This window comes from Tachyglossus aculeatus, chromosome 1, assembly GCF_015852505.1.
Source record: "Tachyglossus aculeatus isolate mTacAcu1 chromosome 1, mTacAcu1.pri, whole genome shotgun sequence".
NCBI lineage: Eukaryota > Metazoa > Chordata > Mammalia > Monotremata > Tachyglossidae > Tachyglossus > Tachyglossus aculeatus.
In genome coordinates, this window is record NC_052066.1 from 96946444 (window position 1) to 96964574 (window position 18131).

Genomic DNA, 18131 nt, shown 5'->3' on the forward strand with positions numbered 1-18131 from the left:
TGATTATAGAACACAGGAACGATAAACTGGGGGAAAAAATTCAAAGCGGTAAACTCTCTCACACTTCTGCCTTGGGTCAAAAGGCAGTCATCTAGCGCGAGAGAACCCTCTTTTTGGAAATCTAACTTTTTAAGTGGTAATGAATTACAACCTTCTCTTATTTTTAATCATTCTTTCAAATATTCATAAAGAAAAGCATTACACTTACCTGGTTTTTATATAAGGTTTCCTTCAAACTGGTAAGAGCATGGATTCTGACATCTACATTCTCATGCTGAACCGCTCTCATAGACAGCTCAAGAGCCCTCTGTAGGTCGGTGCTTTTGGACGTCTCCTAGTCATCCAAAAGATAGATTGGGGTTGTTAAGAAACCACCTCAAGGTCTATTTTCAGAGGTCTTATCTTTGGTTCTACTAAAATGCTACACCAAATCAACCCAGGAGTGCTTACTGTGTGCAGAGCATTGTACTAAGCGCTTGGGAGACTCTACAATAACTTCAAAGCCCTATTCTCAAATGGAAAGTTTCTGGCACTTTCTCAGTATTTATTCTTCTTTGGTGCCACCTGCCAGGTGAAATCCAGCACTCTTACAATGACCTATGAGCTGAAGGCCCCTTGGAAGTTAGCGGGCAATTCCTCACTCTTTAAATTGTACAATAATAATAACAGTGATATTTTAAAAGTGGTATTTCTTAAGCGCCTATGTGTCAAAGATTGTGCTAAACACAAAATAATAGAGTTGGACATAATCCTTGTGCCACAAGGGGCTCACAGTCTACAGAGGAAGGAGAACAGGTATTTAATCCCCATTTAACAGATAAGGAGACTGAGGCCCAGAGAAGTGACTTGGCCAAGGTCACACAGTGGACAAATGGCAAAGCTGGGGTTAGAATCCATTCTCTTTCCACTCATCCTAACCCTCAGCCCCACAGCACTTAGGTACATATGTATAAATCATGTTATGAATTATTTATATTAGTGTCTGTCTCCCCTTCTAGAGTGTAAGCTCACTGTGGGCAGGGAACATGTCTACCAACTCTGTTGCACTGTACTCTCAATCAATCAATCAATCGTATTTATTGAGTGCTTACTATGTGCAGAGCACTGTACTAAGCGCTTGGGAAGTACAATTTGGCAACATATTGGCGCTCTCCCAAGCGCTTAGTACTATGCTCTACATGCAGTAAGCGCTCAATAAAAAACATTGATTCATTGATTGACTGACTAGGCCATGCTGCTTCTTAACCTTATCTGTAACTAATGCAAGTTCCCCTACTATCATAATCTGTAGTTGTATGAACCATCTCTGGGCTCCGGGAAGGTTAGAGATTCCTCACTCCCTAATCTCAATCAGGCTATGATATACAGCCATATACACTTCTTCATGGAAGAGTCAATTAAGAAGGAGCACTTGGCTTTCCAATGAGTATCCCTGCTCCCTCTGGGCAATTCTCTACTTCTGGAAACAAGAAGCACCTCTCTTCTCTAGAAGCAGCACGGCAGAGTGAATCGAGCATGGGCCTGGGAATCAGAAGGTCATGGGTTCTAATCCCGGCTCTGCCACTTATCTGCTGTGTGACCATGGGCAAGTCACTTCACTTCTCTGGGCCTCAGTTAACCTCATCTGTAAAATGCAGATGGAAACCATGAGCCCCTTATAGGACAAGGACTGTGTCCAACCCGACTTGCTCGTATCGACCCAGCGCTTAGTACAGTGACTCGCACATAGTAAGTGGTGAACAAACACCAGAATTATTAATCAATCAATCAATCAATCAATCGTATTTATTGAGCGCTTACTATGTGCAGAGCACTGTACTAAGCGCTTGGGAAGTACAAATTGGCATCACATAGAGACAGTCCCTACCCAACAGTGGGCTCACAGTCTAAAAGGGGATTATTTATTATTATTTAATAAATTATTTAATTATAAAATAATTATTAAATTAATAATATTATTAAATATTATTAAATATTATTTATTATTTATAATAATAATTATTATTCTCTGCTGTGACCTCTTCCTTCCCATCCCCTGCAGGTTCTTGAAACCTCCCAACTAACCTTATCATTGATTGACTGACTAGGCCATGCTGCTTCTTAACCTTATCTGTAACTACTGCAAGTTCCCCTACTGTCATATTATGTTGCCAACTTGTACTTCCCAAGCGCTTAGTACAGTGCTCTGCACACAGTAAGTGCTCAATAAATACGATTGATTGATTATCCTGCTCAGAAAAGGCGGGTAATTTTGGATCTGGAGTGTAGACAATGGGGTTTTTGGGTTGCTTTGCTTCAGTGTATTTGCCTGGCACTAGATAATACAAATGGAATCTGTAGATAGGTCAGTAAGTAGCTCCCACCTGGAGACACCCCTCTGCCTTACAGCTTTCCCAGCATGATGACTTCTGAGGAGGCTGCTGCAGCCCTAAATATCCTAATGGAAAATTCCCAGATCCCCCCTGAAGCGTAGAATCACTTCTCTCAGGCGGAGGAGAATCCCGGTTTCTGAACTCGGGGTTCAGAGACAGCAGATGAGGGGGGAGGATTGCCCAGTTTTGACGATTGAGCACAGTGGTCAGGGTCGCATGTGAAATCAAAGGACCTCAATCACGAATATAGTTCTGGTGAGGCAGCTGCATTCCTTATCTCTACCCCTCTAGACTGTAAGCTCATTGGAGACAGAAAACGTGGCTACCAACTCTGTTACCCTGTACTCTCCCAGCACTTAATACAGTGCTTTGCACCCAGTAAGCGCTCAAAAGCTACCACTGATTGATTATCCCCATTCCTATGAGAACTATGCTCCAGATACCCTTATCTTTATTACTCTCCCTATTCCCTACAATCCAGACATTTGCACCCCAAATTTGGACTAAAGGAACAGATGTGTATTCTCAACGCTTCCACAACATTATTGAGGTTACTGAAAAAAATCACTATGTCCTTAATGAAACAATTTATATGTTTACTTTCCAACCGAAGGACTGAGCATCTAAAATAGAAGATAAACAGAGGCTTGAACTTTTCCCCTCTTCTGATACTTTTAATAAAACACAAAATACCTTTCTATATTCCTGAAGGACTGCTTTTATCGCTTTCACTTCTGGATGGTCCGGTAGAAAATATATTTCGTGAAGGAAGTCCTGTACTGCATCCCTAAATATGATGGAAAAAAGTAGAGTACTTAAAAACACTTTGACTGGAAAAAAAAATACTAGAAAAAAAAACCAGTGATTTAAAAATATTGCACTAAAATCCACTAGATCATTAAAATTCACAGTTGATAACCATTTCATTGTAAATTAATTTACGATTTTGGAGTTCTCCATCTCTAGAAATACATCTCTGCTAGCTACTATTTATGATACCCGTTTCATTGTAAATTAATTTATGATTTTGGAGTTCTCCATCTCTAGAAATACATCTCTGCTAGCTATTATTTATTTATGACATATAATAATGAAAATAATAATAACTGTGGTATTTGTTAAGGCTTACTATGTGCCAGGCACCGTACTAAACGCTGGGGTAGATTCATTCAATTGTATTTATTGAGCGCTTACTGTGTGCAGAGCACTGTACTAAGCGCTTGGGAAGTACAAGTCGGCAACATATAGAGATGGTCCCTACCCAACAGCGGGATACAAGATAACTGGGTTGGACACAGTTCCTGTCCCACATACGGCTCATAGTCTTAATACCCATTTTACAGATGAGGTAACTGAGGCAAAGAGAAGCAAATTGCCCCAGGTCACATCGCAGACACATGACAAAGCCAGGATTAGAATCCATGTCCTTCTGACTCACAGGCCCATTCTCTATCCACTAGGCCTCTCTGCACACTTACTATGTGCCAAGCATTGTGCTAAATACAAGATAATCAGTTTAGACACTATGAGGATTTTCACGTGGTGTCACATGATTAACACTGATTCCACAACTGAAGCAAAAGAAACGTAACTACCTCTACCATTAATCCCACTAGAATCATCATCATCATCAATCGTATTTATTGAGCGCTTACTGTGTGCAGAGCACTGTACTAAGCGCTTGGGAAGTACAAGTTGGCAACATATAGAGACAGTCCCTACCCAACAGTGGGCTCACAGTCTAAAAGATGACTTTTCCACAAAAGTACCTGTTATCAATGATGAGGAAGTGAAATACAGCGGCGGTTTCTTTAGGCTGGATGTTCATGAGAGGTAACAAAGCTACTATTACATGACTTAGGAGGGAGCCGAGGTAAGATTGGTCCAGACTTCGAACGAAACAATCCCAAGCTCTGTATGAAAGGGAAACAGTTCACAAGTTAGGTGTGTTTTTCTTTTGGAAGAGCTAAACTTTCTAGAGTGTAAACGCTTAATACAGCCTCAAAGGTATGAAAGCCCGTATCGGTGCAGCTGGGACGTGAAAAGCAATTGCTGAAACCGGACACTTTACGCTATCGTTCACCTGCAACATAAATCTGGAAAGTCATCTTTGTAGCGAAGCCCCGTCCTCAGTGTGGTCATCATCTTCACTCTCACAGAACTTATATGCTTGGGTCCCATCAGCTTCATCAAAGACATCAGACTGTTCAAAGCCTAAGGGAAGTGTACACTCTGTTACAAACTCTGCACAATGCTGATCGTAATGGTGATCGCGACTCTGCTCCAAGCCATTAAAAGCAATATGCTTCTGGGGTCAAGAAACTTGGGCTGGGATTCTTTCTTCTGGACAAATCTTACGTACCCTATTCATTAAGCACCTACTCATGCAGATATATTTTTCTTTTTCCTGATATCTGTAAATTAAAATGTTTGTGTCTTCCAGGAGGACTGCACATTCCCTGAGGGCAGGGACCGTGTCTACAACTCTACCACACTCTCCCAAGTAGTTAGTACAGTGCTCTGCCTGGCTGAATGAACACAGATGATAATAATAATTGTGGTATTGGTTAGAGAAGCAGCGTGGCTTAGTGGAAAGAGCCCAGGTTTGGGAGTCAGAGGTCACGGGTTCTAATCCCAACTCCACCACCTATCAACAGTATGACTTTGGGCAAGTCACTTAACTTCTCTGTACCTCAGTTACCTCATCTGTAAAATGGGGATTAAGACTGTGAGGCCCACGTGGGCCAACCTGATTACCTTGTATCTACCCCAGTGCTTAGAACAGTGCTTGGCACAGAGTAAGCGCTTAACAAATACTATTATTATTATTACTATTAAGTGCTTACTCTGTACCAAGCACTGTACTAAGCACTGGGGTAGATGCATGCAAATTGGGTTGGACACAGTCCCTGCCTCACATGAGGCTCACATTCTCAATCCCCATTTTACAGGTGAGGTAAGGAGGCACAGTGAAGTGACTTGTCCAAGATCACACATCAGACACGTGGTGGAGAGGGATTAGAACCCATGACCTTCTGATTCCCAGGGTCATGCTCTATCCACCACGCCACGTGGTGTTTCTACAATTAATTCATTTCTTTCCCACCTCTCCTCTACTTCCCTTCTTTCAGTGAGTGGCTGGCCTGCAAAGCCATCTCTGGGCACTTCAGGGGGCCCCAGAAAGCAGGCCCTACTGCTCTGACGTGGGTACTTGGTGGACGCACTTGTCAGCTGTGTGACTTTGGGAAAGTCACTTCACTTCTCTGGGCCTCAGTTACCTCCTCTGTAAAACGGGGATGAAGACTGTGAGCCCTGCGGGGGGCAACCTGATCACCTTGTAACCCCCCAGCACTTAGAACAGTGCTTCATTCATTCGTTCATTCATTCCGTCGTATTTATCAAGCGCTTACTGTGTGCAGAGCACTGTACTAAGCACTTGGGAAGTAGAGAAGCAGCGTGGCTCAGAGGAAAGAGCCCGGGCTTTGAAGTGAGAGGTCATCAGTTCAAATCCCGGCTCCGCCACTGGTCAGTTGTGTGACTTTGGGCAAGTCACTTCATTTCTCTGGGCCTCAGTTACCTCCTCTGTAAAATGGGGATTAAGACTGTGAGCCCCACGTGGGACAACCTGATCACCTTTTAAATTCCCCAGCGCTTAGAACAGTGCTTTGCATATAGTAAGTGCTTAATAAATGCCATCATTATTATTATTATTATTATTCTTTGAGCAATCCTTGAATATATTTCACTATGCAAGCAGAATTTTAAATAATATTTCTTTCTGCTGCCTTTGACACTGTTGACTCATCCCCTTTTCCTCATATAAATTATCTAGCCCTTGGCTTCACTGACACCATCCTCTCCTGGTTCTCCTCCTGTCTCTCTGACTGCTCCTTCTAACTTTCTTCTTCTGGCTCCTCCTCTGCCTCCCACCCCCTAACTATAGGAGTGCCTCAAGGCTCAGTTTTGCTCCCCTTCAATTCTCCATCTACACCCAATCCCTTGGAGAACTCATTTGCTCCCATGGCTTCAACTACTATTTCTATGCAGATGATTCCCAAATCTCCATCTCCAGCTCTGATCTCTCTCCTTCTCTGCAGTCTCGCATTTCCTCCTGCCTTCAGGACATCTCTACACAGATGTCCCACTGACACCTCGAATTTAACATGGCCAAAATAGAACTCCTTATCTTCCCACCCAAGTCCTGTCCTCCCCATGACGATCCTCTCACCATAGACAGTCAGTATCACCATCCTCCTGTCTCACAAGTCTGTAACCATGCCACTATCCTTGACTCATCTCTCATTCCACCAATACATAATACTATTACTACTAATAACTGTGATATTTGTTAAGTGCTTACTATGTGCCAGGAACTGTGCTGAGTGCTGAGGTGGACACAAGCAAATCAGGTTGGACACAGTCCCTGTCCCAGGTTGGGCTAACAGTCTCAATCCCCATTTTACAGATGAGGCAACTGAGGCACTGAGAAATGAAGTGACTTGCCCAAGGTCACACAGCAAACAAGTGGCAGAGCCAGGATTAGAACACACGACCTTCTCACTTCCAGGCCCATGCTCTCTATCCACAATGCCACGCTCCTTCCCCATTCAATCTGCCACTTAATCCTGTCGGTTCTACCTTCACAGCATCGCTAAACTCTGGCCTTTCTACTCCATCCAAACTCTTTAATATATTAGAAATATTTAATATTTCTGGTTTAATCCAAACTCTTAGTTCCCGCCCTGACTACTGCATCAGCCTCCTCAATGACCTCCTTGCATCCTGTCTCTCCCTTTCCCATCCATACTTCACTCTGCTGCCCAGATCATTTCTCTAAAAAACCATCCAGTTTGTATCTTCCCCACTCCTCAAAAACCTCCAATGATTCCCCACCCACCTCTGCAAACAGAAACTCTTTACCTTTGGCTTTAAGACACTCAATCAGCTCTCCCCCTCCCACGTTATCTCACTTATCTCCTACTACAACCCAATCCACATACTCTGCTCTTCTACTACCAATCTACTCTCTGAACCTCGATCTCTTCTCTCCCACCACTGTCCCCTTGTCCACATCCTCTCTCATGGAGTGGCTTAGTGGAAAGACCACGGGCTTGGGAGGTCATGGGCTCTAATCCCGGCTCCGCCACTTATCAACTGTATGACTTTGGGCAAGTCACTTCACTTCTCTGTGCCTCAGTTACCTCATCTGTAAAATGACGATTAAGACTGAGTCCCATGTGGGCCAACCTGATTATCTTGCATCTTAGAACAGTGCTCGGCACATAGTAAGCGCTTAACAAACACATCATCATTATTATTAATTCCCTCCTCATTCATAACCTGCAGACCATCACTCTCCCCACCTTCAAAAACCCTCCTAACATCACATCTCCTAAAATTGGCCTTCCCTGATTAAACTCTCATTTCCCCTACACATCCTCCCCTCTGTGTCGACTATTGCACTTGGCTGTGTACCCCTTAAGCATTTTGATACCCATCCCAGTCCCACCGCATTTATGTACATATCCTTATAGTCTTCTATTTGCCTGTCTGTCATCAATTTTCATTTCAGTCTCCTCATGTGAACTGTAAGCTCCTTTTGGGCAGGGATCGCATCTACCAACTCTATTGATTTGTACTTTCCCTAGCGCTTCGTACGGTACTCCGCACATAGTAAACACTCAAAAAATATTGGTGATTGATATTTAGTAAATACTTTTTAAGCAAGAATCTCAGGGCAACATTAAGGAAAGGTTAAGAGTAGGCCCACTAATATTTGCAAAGTAGCAGTGTCTCGCTTAGACAAGTCTCATGAGTTTTTTTATAACAGATTTTCACTGAATTCTCAAATTCATCCTGCAATGCTGTACAGTGATTATTTCGTCCCACCCTCTGCCAGGCAGACTTTATAATGATAATGGTATTTAAGCACTCACTATATGCCAGGCACTGTACTAAGTGCTGTGGCAGATACAAGACTAAGATTAAGACTTTGTCTTGAGACTTTTGGGATAGGCTTTCTGCATGCCCAAAGCAGGGAAAAAAACAAAACATTGAAATTTCCTCCTAAATGAGCAGTGAGGGCAAGGGAAATGGAGAGAGAGGGAAGAAACTGCATTCCATTTCCCTGGATGGTTTCTATTCAGGCTACTTGCCCCCCTATTCAGTTTGGAAGAGAGTTGCCATAGAGATAAAACAAAGGGAGTCTGGAGCTCTGATTTCCCAGATGGTATCTATACCGAGGCTTGGGTCATGCCCATGTTTTTTTGGATCTGGTAATTATATACCACTGTGTTTTCCTCAGTTCTTTAAGGTTACTGAGCTAAGGAGAGCATGCACTGAAACAAAAGCTTCAGTTTCTATTATACCCTTGAGCGATGGCTGCAAAAGAGGCACAGTCATCTGTAAATAGGGGTGGCTGCCAGCACAAAGGGAAACTGAAACTGCGAAATTCAATGCCACCCTATATTCTGGGGTGAGCGATATAGCGGAACATAGAGAAGCAGTGTGGCCTAATGGCAAGAGCATGGCTTGGGAGTCAGAGGACCTGGGTTTTAATCCCGGCTCCGCCACATACCTGCTGTGTGACCTTGGGCAGGTCACTTCACTTCTATGGGCCTCAGTTACCTCATCTGTAAAATGGGGATTAAGACTGAGTCCCAAGTGGGACATGGACTGTGTCCAACCCGATTAGCTTGTACCTACCCCAGTGCTTAACAAACACCATAAAAAAAGCAAACATCTGCCTCAAGAACCACCATGAAATTCTGTCGTGCTGGCATCATTCAACAACAGGAAATTCAAACTCTGGAATTTACAACCTAAATGACACCTTTTTTGTTTAAAATGATACGATTAATCTGCCCTACATCCTTGTGGGGTACTCCCACCACTTTAGTTAATGATAATTGTGGTATTTCGTTGAGTGCTGCCTATGTATCTAGCACTACTCTAAATTCTGGGAAAGCTACAAGATAATCAGGATAGACAGGGCCCCTGTCCCACAAGGGGCCCACAATCTGGGTAGGAGAGAGAACAGGTACTGAATCCCCATTTTACAGATAAGGCAACTGAGGCACAGAGAAGTTAAGCAATTTGTCCAAGGTCAGGTAATTGGCAGAGCCGGAATTAGAACCCAGGTCCTCTGATTTCCAGGTCCGTGCTCTTTCCACTAGGACGCACTGCTCCTCTTTCAGATACAACTGGAAGCTCCTTCAGGACAGGGCTTGTGCCTTCCAATTATTTTGCACTCTCCCAAGTACCTACCAGTGGTCTGTCAAAAGTAGGTGCTCAAAAAATGCTCTTGGTGGATTGTTAGGAAATCTGATGAATACTCATTTTGCCGATGAGTCAAAATAGTAGGCAATAGCAACTTAAGAATAATAGGATTCTCCTTGCCGGTCCCAATGTGGGCTACTAACAGTTACTTTTTTTTCTTACTTTTCACTTTTTCCAACAATACTGAACTCGATTCTCCCCTATTCTGAAGAGTTTCTTTGGTTCCGGGGGATTGAAAGGGGCAAAGCTACTGGAAACCCAAACATTTACTTTTCTTTCTTACTTTTCACTTTTTCCAACAATACTGAACTCAACTCTCCCCTATTCTGAAGGGCTTCTTTTGCTCTGGGGGATTGCAAGGGGCAAAGCTATAGGAAACGCAAACAAATTTTAACTTAACACCTTTGCCCCAAACTGTCCTGGACATGTAATTCCTCCCCATTACTGTGGAACTGTTAATACTGTTAATAACCATATCCACAACATTACTAACGCATCCAAAGGGTACATAAGAATGACAGGGCATAATTAGAGACCAGCACTGAGAGAGAAAGCGCAAAAATAGGGTTTAGGACTACCATTACAGCTCTGCAATTCCTTTCTGTAACTATTTTTAGAGAAGTCTTTTAGAGAGGCAGTGTGGCTCAGTGGAAAGAGCATGGACTTTGGAGGCAGAGGTCATGGGTTCAAATCCCGGCTCCGCCACTTGTCAGCTGTGTGACTCTGGGCAAGTCATCTAACTTCTCTGTGCCTCAGTTACCTCATCTGTAAAATGGGGACTAAGACTGTGAGCCCCCTGTGGGACAACCTGATCACCTTGTAACTTCCCCAGCGCTTAGAGCAGTGCTTTGCACATAGTAAGTGCTTAATAAATGCCATTATTATTATTATTGTTATCCCTAAGGCCAACTTCTTGCTACCTCGACTCACACCGGCTTATATGCAAGGCCACTTCCCCAGCCACATACTTAACACTGCTGAGCACACTGTTCTTATTAAGGTTATCACTAATAATATTATTTAATAATTATGGCATTTACAAAGTGCTACATACCAGGCATTGTATTAAGCGCTGGGGTGGACACAAGCAAATACGATTGGACACGGTCCCTGTCCCATGTGGGGCTTACAGTCTCAATCCCCATTTCATAGATGAGGTAAGCGAGGTCCAGAGAAGTGAAGTGATTTGCCCAAGGTCACAAAACAGGTGGAGGAGTGGGAATTAGAACTCATGGTCTCATGACTCCCAGGCTACATCCACTACGCCCTGCTGCTTCTCATATTTGACATAAAGTTAACTGCCCTGAAAAAACATTTGTTTTTGGCATTTTTGAGCTTCAAAGACACTGAACCACTTGATTATTATCAGGGAGCAGATGATCAGTAAAATGATCTCTAGACCAACCTGACGACTATTATATTGCCTTCTGGAGAGATTTTTAGTTGGAAATGCTTTGACCTAGATTGTAATGCTCTTATTTTAGAGAAGAGATCCCAAGGGCAGCCTACAAGATGTGAATCTAGATACTCGAAGACAAAACTACGAACAGTTTAGTCTGGTGAGACGTCTGTGCTTTCTCCTGTGAGGCTATCATATCACTAGTGTTCAGTTGGTGCAGAACCAAATGAGGCAAAGAGCTTAAGGGAGTAGGCTCCCAAGTCTGTTTCACTGGGTCTACACCTGGGTCTCCCGGGCTTTCTAATCATATTTGTCTGTGAAGAGCTTACTATGTGCCAGGCACTGCACTAAGCACTGGGGTAGATACAAGGTTACACCAAATCCTTGTCCCACAAGGGGCTCACAGTCTTAACCCCCATTTTACAGACGAGGTAACTGAGGCACAGAAGCGAAGCAACTTGCCCAAGGCCAAACAGCCGGTACTAGAACCCAGGACTTTACGATTTCCCGGCCCGTGCTCTATCCACTAGGCTATGCAGAGCAATCCAACTGTTATGGCTCAGAGTTTGCCACGCTTTTCAGACAATTTGTTCAATCAAAAATGAACTCATCTTGCTTTGGGGGGAAAAATAACCAAGATACGTGCTCGAAGAGGTTCTTGGAGGAGGGAATAGACAGAAGATAGCACAGAAGCCATAATCGACCTCCAATGTATTTAGTCCAACCTACAAGCCAGATCTGGCCTGGCTTGGAGCCAGCCGCAGATGCAGTGAGCAATCCCCTGGTACAGTGGTTTTGGGGGATTTTTCAGCGTATTCTTGGTTGACTTAAAGACATGAAGGGGCCACCCTGGAGAAGTGAGTGCACTTCTGCAGTTTAAACATTCCCTCGCTTCCCCATCTGTCCCCGGGAGATGTGCAAGCCTCAACAGGCTCATCAGTCTGGTACACGCCTCTCAGACCAGGTTTTCTCTTTTTTTATGTGCCAGGCATTATATTAAGTGCTTGGGTACGTACTAGGTAATCAGGCTGGACACAATCTATATCCCAAATTGGGCTCACAGTTGTAATCCCCATTTTACAGATGAGGCACAGGGAGCCCAGTGTGGGACACGGACTACGTCCAACTCGATTATCTTGTATCCAACCCAGAGCTCAGAAGAGCCTGGCACATAGTAAGCGCTTAACAAATACCACAATTACGGTATTAAATAACCAATACCTACCATTTTCTTATCTTCAATGCTAACGCTGGAGCTCATTAACTGCATGTTAAAAAAGGCCAAAATGCCCAACAATTTGGGTTGCAGGTAATCAGCCTAAAATGAAAGTAAAGCATTTATTAGATTAAGCGCATATATCAATAATAATTCAAACATCAACTTGAAAGTTTATTTTTTGCCTAGTAAATGACATAGACCGGAATGCAAAATTTGTAGATTATGGTTTGAAAAGCTTCTGATCAAAGCATATCACACCACCACTACCTGTACTGATATTTTGTTTTGTTGTCTGTCTCCCCGTTCCAGACTGTGAGCCCGCTATTGGGTAGGGACCATCTCTATATGTTGCCGATTTGTACTTCCCAAGTGCTTAGTACAGTGCTCTGCACAAAGTGCTCAATATATACAAGTGAACAAAATGAATGAATGATGTCTGTCTCCCCGCCTCTAGACTGTAACCTCACTGTGGGCAGGGAATGTCACTGTTTACTGTGGCATATCGTAGTTTCCCAACCGCTTAGTACTCTGTACACAGTAAGCGCTCAGTAAATACGACTGAATGAACTATTGGTGAAAAATAATCACAAGTGATTTAAGATTATTCTGAACGAAATTAGATAACTGGACAAGAACTGTAAGACTAAGTAAACTTGTCTTGTCTTATGCCGTTGAGTCGTTTCCGACCCATAGTGACACCAAGGACACATCTAGGAATGGAATGGATATGCCCCTGTTTGACTCTCCCTCCCGTAGCAGAGACTGGTAGAGTACTGGAAACTTTCCAGGTGCGACCCTGAGAGGGGATAAGTAAACTGTATAATGCTTATTTCAGCTGTAAACGAAGAGTCAGTAAGGGAGGCAAAAAGCACACGGTCTGGAGACTTGGGTTCCACGTCTCGCTCTGCGACCCTGGGCAAGTCATTCAACCTTGCTGGGTCTCAGTTTCCTCACGTGTAAAATGAATATAATGATACCTTATTCTCCCTAACTCACAGGGATGTTTGGTAGAGTAAAATGAGATCGTTAAAGAGTATGTGTTTTAGAGAAAGAAAAATGCAATAGAATAAACAAGGTAGAGGGCTCACCCTACCCCCTGCCCCCTCCTAACACATTTTATTAACAAAAGGCCATTCAGGCCAGAAGACAGGTTAAAGACCATGGTTCCAGTCTAAGCTCCAAGAGGATTCTAAATCTGCAGGAAACAAATGCAGTTGAGGCAGTGTAGTGTTACGGTTGCCTCTTCGTATGTTCAGATTGCTAAACAAATTAAGGAGGAAGAGAAAACCTTCTATCTGCCTTTGGCCTTGGTGTTTTTTAAAACAATCTCACACGTCACCACGACGTCGAGCTTCCGTTCTGGGGCCTTCGATTACCTGAAGGTGACCCCATGATCCAACCAAACGGAAACCCAACGCTGAGCGCTGAACTAACCGATTCCTTCTTCCAGAGGTTCCGGCGGCAACCGATAGAAGATTGAATTTTAAAAGAGGGAAGACAGCCACTCAAGACACACACAGCTTTCTTACCATCAGTTCAGGTGATGTGATGTCCTTTGGGCCCTGATATGGGTCATCGCTGGAAGCAAAGGAGGCGAGAATCGACAGCCCGTTGAACACCTGTTGATAGTGATCTCCAATGCGGAGCAGCAATTCGTTATGCAATCCCTGGAAGTCCAACCTCAGCAAGCTTCCCAATTCTATCTCTGTTTCATTCTAAGCACCAAAAAAAAACCAAAACAAGGAACATTTACATTTTCACTGTTTCCTACTGCTGTTCACTCTCGGACGGTGATAACAACTTTTAGAAGCCCATTAAATCGGCATCCTATCCCGCTCCAGATGTCCAACGAAAAGGACTGGGAGATTTTAGAAGTAGTTAAGAGGTTTCTGAGACCTGCCTCTGGCATTTTTATCTCCCTACCCTTCACCAGGGAAGCAGCTGGAAGCTAGATTGTACTTCAGTCATTCATTCATTCAATTGTATTTATTGAGCGCTTACTGTGTCATGTCTACTGAATTAAAACAACAGGAAGACAGGAAAGTGGGGCGGCATCTTTGTATTTCCAGCCATGAGGACACTCAAATTCCATCCATCAATCAATCAATGGTATTTACTGAGCGCTTACTATAAGCAAAGCACTGTTCTAAGCACTTGGGAGAGCACAGTACAAGGAATTTAGCAGACACATTCCCTGCCCATAATGAACTTACAGTCTAGAGATGTGCAGCAGATATCTATTCGTTCACCCAGAAAACAACTGGCTCTACTCTGAGGAATGCAGCTTGGCCTAGCGGAAAGAGCACGGGCTTAGGAGTAAGAGACCCGGGTTCTAATCATGGCTCTGCCACTTGTTTGCTGTGTGACCTTGAGCAAGTCACAACTCTGTGCTTCAATTTTCTCATCTGTAAAATGGGGATTAAGGCTGTGAGCTCCACATGGGCCAAGAACTGTATGCCAACTGATTAGCTTGTATCTACCCCTTTGCTTAGTACAGTGCCTGGAACACAGAATGCACTGAACAGACACCTTTTTTAAAAAAAAAAATTGCCCAATATTTACTATCAACAGGCCATCAGTCAAAACCAACAGTGAAAGACAAGCAAACAGGCCAACTGCAAATTACTGCCTAACCAAAGTCTTCTGTCCAGTCACACACTGATACCAACATGACACCAGAAAGGACCCATCAACAAAATTCTCCAGCGAAAGAGCAAGTTCTTAGAACTTGAATTCGGAAAAACTCAGCATAAACTGCCCTGGAAAGATAGTCCCTCTCTGAAAAGAGGTAGACGAACCTCGTCAACTGCAGTCTCAACAACCGCTCTAAATTAAATCGGCAGGTAGCCTGAACCCCCTGAGGATGGGCTCTGCACTTCACTGCGGTCAAGGGCCTGGAAGCAATAAATTACGATGAGCCAAATGGTTCTAGATCAACGTTTCATAGACAATAGCGCAAAGAGAAGCAGTGTGGCTCAGTGGAAAGAGCACGGGTTTTGGAGTCAGAGGTCATGGGTTCAAATCCCGGCTCTGCCACTTGTCAGCTGTGTGACTTTGGGCAAGTCACTTAACTTCTCTGGGCCTCAGTTACCTCATTTGTAAAATGGAGATTAAGACTGTAAGCCCCATGAGGGACAACCTGATCACCTTGTAACCTCCCCAGTGCTTAGAACAGTGCTTTGCACATAGTAAGCACTTAATAAATGCCATTATTATTATTAATATTAGGGCTTTGAGTGGATTTGGCCTTCATATTAAGACTCTTTCAGAACCCATCGAGATGTAGCTCACCCCAAAGCCACTTCTCAACTAATTGTAGTGTGCAGTACTTGGAAAGCAGCAGGGTTACCTTGAGGAAGTGAAGTGCACATTCCAGTTCATCCTTGGAACAGGAACATACTAAGTGAGAAAAGATGTATTTGAAGTTGTTGATCAGGATCTCTCTTCGGTTTATGTTTAGCTGCTTGGCTATTGTCCGAATGAGGGCAGAGGCTGTGGGACTGGCTTTGGCAGCAAGATCAGGTAGCAGTACCTGTAGGGTCCTCTGTAAAATGAAGAAATGGTCCAGTTATTACCACGCCATTTACCCAAGAAATTCAATGTCCGGCTATCACATTACCTGAGGAGGTTTTTTGCTTATCTTTCTTTTTTTTTACCGCAACTGTATCCCCCAATGCAAAACTTGCCTCTAGGTTTACCTCAAAAGATTTTCCCGGGCCTTTCATTATGCATATGGACACGTTTCTTTCACGTGATATATTTAACATGCAGCAAAAGAATAAGAAGGCATTCTCCCTGCAACCATCTAGAACAGCAAAATTTCTCTTTCAAAATGGGGGGAATCCCAATTTAATCTGGAATACTGTAGCCAATTTATTTGAGACAGATTCTCTCTCACAGATTTCCCACTTAACAGTTTTAGAGGACAAACAGAAAGTATTTTTGGTTCTTTGGAAGAAATGGAGGCAGCTTGGCCTGGTGGAATGAGCCCTGGACTCGCCCAGGTTCTGATCTCGGGTCTGTCACTTACCTAAAGTAAGTCCCTTAAAGTAACTCTGGGCTTCAGTATCCTGAGTTGCAAAATAGGGTTAAGATCCCTCCTCTCGTCTCAGACTGTGAGCCCCATGTGGGACAGGGCCTGTGCCTGATCTCCTATCTATTCCACTACCTGGCCCAGGGTGTTATCATCATAGCCTCATCAAACTAGGGTGAGTGAAACAAAAATATGCTGAAAAACGGATCTCTCGAATTAGCCTAATCCAACATGAATTCAGGGTCCCTAGATAGAAAATAGTAGTTTCTTTCACATCTCCACACAAAGTCTAGTTACCAGGACATGTGCAAATTAGGATCTACTAGACGAGATGAAATCACCTGTCGCGTGAGGGGTTACTTAAGTCCCAAACAAATGGGGATCAGGCAAAACAAAACATGATGAGAAGCATGGAGACTGGAAAGCTGAGAGCCTAATGGCCCACTGCTCTTAGACCAAGTCGGGAGTGGGGGGCGGGGGCTCATCTAGTTTGTGGTATAGACTCGCCACAGGTGCCACCCAGAATCCCTCCTTACTTTTCAGGGTGGATACAAGATAATTGAGCTGGACGTAATTCTTGGGTCAGTTTGTTGCTACGCAGAGTCCGGTTATGTTAAAGTGATGCCAAGGCTGGGTGTGGGTGGATTTGGAGGGCGCGGGCATGGGATGCCATTGGCTGAGAACTATAAGAGTCGAGCACCTAAAAGGGGGCCGAGCACTAGATTAAGAGTCACTTAATACATCTATGTCATTCAGAAACACAGTACTACTGTCCAGAGATGGAGAGTTCATGTACGTACCTGTAATTTATTTATATTAATGTCTGTCTCCCCCTCTAGACCGTAACTTCATTGCAAACAGGGATTTTGTTGGCTTATTGTTCTATTGTACTCTCCCAAGCACTTAATAGAATGCTGTGCACACAGTAAGTGCTCAATAAATAGGACAATGAATGAACAAAAGTCAACTTGATTGGGACTTACAGTTAGGAAACGATTAAGATCAGGGAAATCAAAAACATTGGCGATTTCGGACAAGGTGTCGAGGGCCATCTCCCTCCGTTGAGCAGCATCTTGTTTCCGCTCCTCACCATTCTGGTCTGGGGTGTCGGGACGGGAGGTCATCCTTCCGGAGTGGAGGGCTTCCACCAAAAACTAGAGCACAATCAACCACCGGTCAGTTGCTTTTATGCGAAAGAAAGTTTAGGCCACTTGAGAGAAGCAGTACTGCCTAGTGGATACAGCACAGGCCTGGGACTCAGAGGGACCTTGGGCAAGTCACTTCACCTCACCTCAGTTTCCTCATCTGTAAAATGAGGATTAAGACTGTGAGTCCCATGGGGGTTATGGACAGTGTCCAACCTGATTAGTTTGTATCTCCCCAGCGCTTAGTACAGTGCCTGGCACGTAGTAAGCACTTACAAACCATGAAAAAGAAAACAGAAAATCCACTGAAGGTAAGAAGGTTAAATGTCTGGAGATGCATTTGGACTTCAAAATAAATAAAAAGGTAAAGCATTATTTTCATTAACACCACAGCAAAAAGCAGATTTTTTTCCCACTCAAACAACAAAAGTATCTTCTATTGCTCTACAGCCCTACTTTTACTTTTCTTCTCCCCTTTAAGTTACTTCAATGACCCCAGCAAAAGGTTCCAAGTTGTGCCGCAACCTCTACCCCTTCGTTGGAGGAAGAGGAAAAGGCTACTGATGCGTGCAACAACCCATTTGCCTCAGCACTATTTTCACTGGCTTGTTCAAGGGACTGATGAACTATCTGGCTAAAGAAAATCGGTATCATTCCTAGTTAGAGCTCAACTCCAGGCCATGGC

General features: G+C 43.7%; 1 protein-coding gene across 1 annotated transcript in view; it reads right to left on the reverse strand.

Moving 5' to 3' along the window:
* The window catches only part of ATR (ATR serine/threonine kinase), a 135703-nt gene that overhangs the window by 73430 nt on the left and 44142 nt on the right, over positions 1-18131 (reverse strand). Inside the window, exons 14-21 of the mRNA XM_038746446.1 lie at positions 17285-17455; positions 15618-15812; positions 13798-13983; positions 12275-12367; positions 4456-4586; positions 4142-4285; positions 3066-3159; positions 209-334 (exon numbers count right to left, since the gene is read on the reverse strand). Of these exons, the coding sequence (XP_038602374.1) occupies positions 209-334; positions 3066-3159; positions 4142-4285; positions 4456-4586; positions 12275-12367; positions 13798-13983; positions 15618-15812; positions 17285-17455 (1140 nt within the window). The remainder of the gene's footprint in view (positions 1-208; positions 335-3065; positions 3160-4141; positions 4286-4455; positions 4587-12274; positions 12368-13797; positions 13984-15617; positions 15813-17284; positions 17456-18131) is intronic.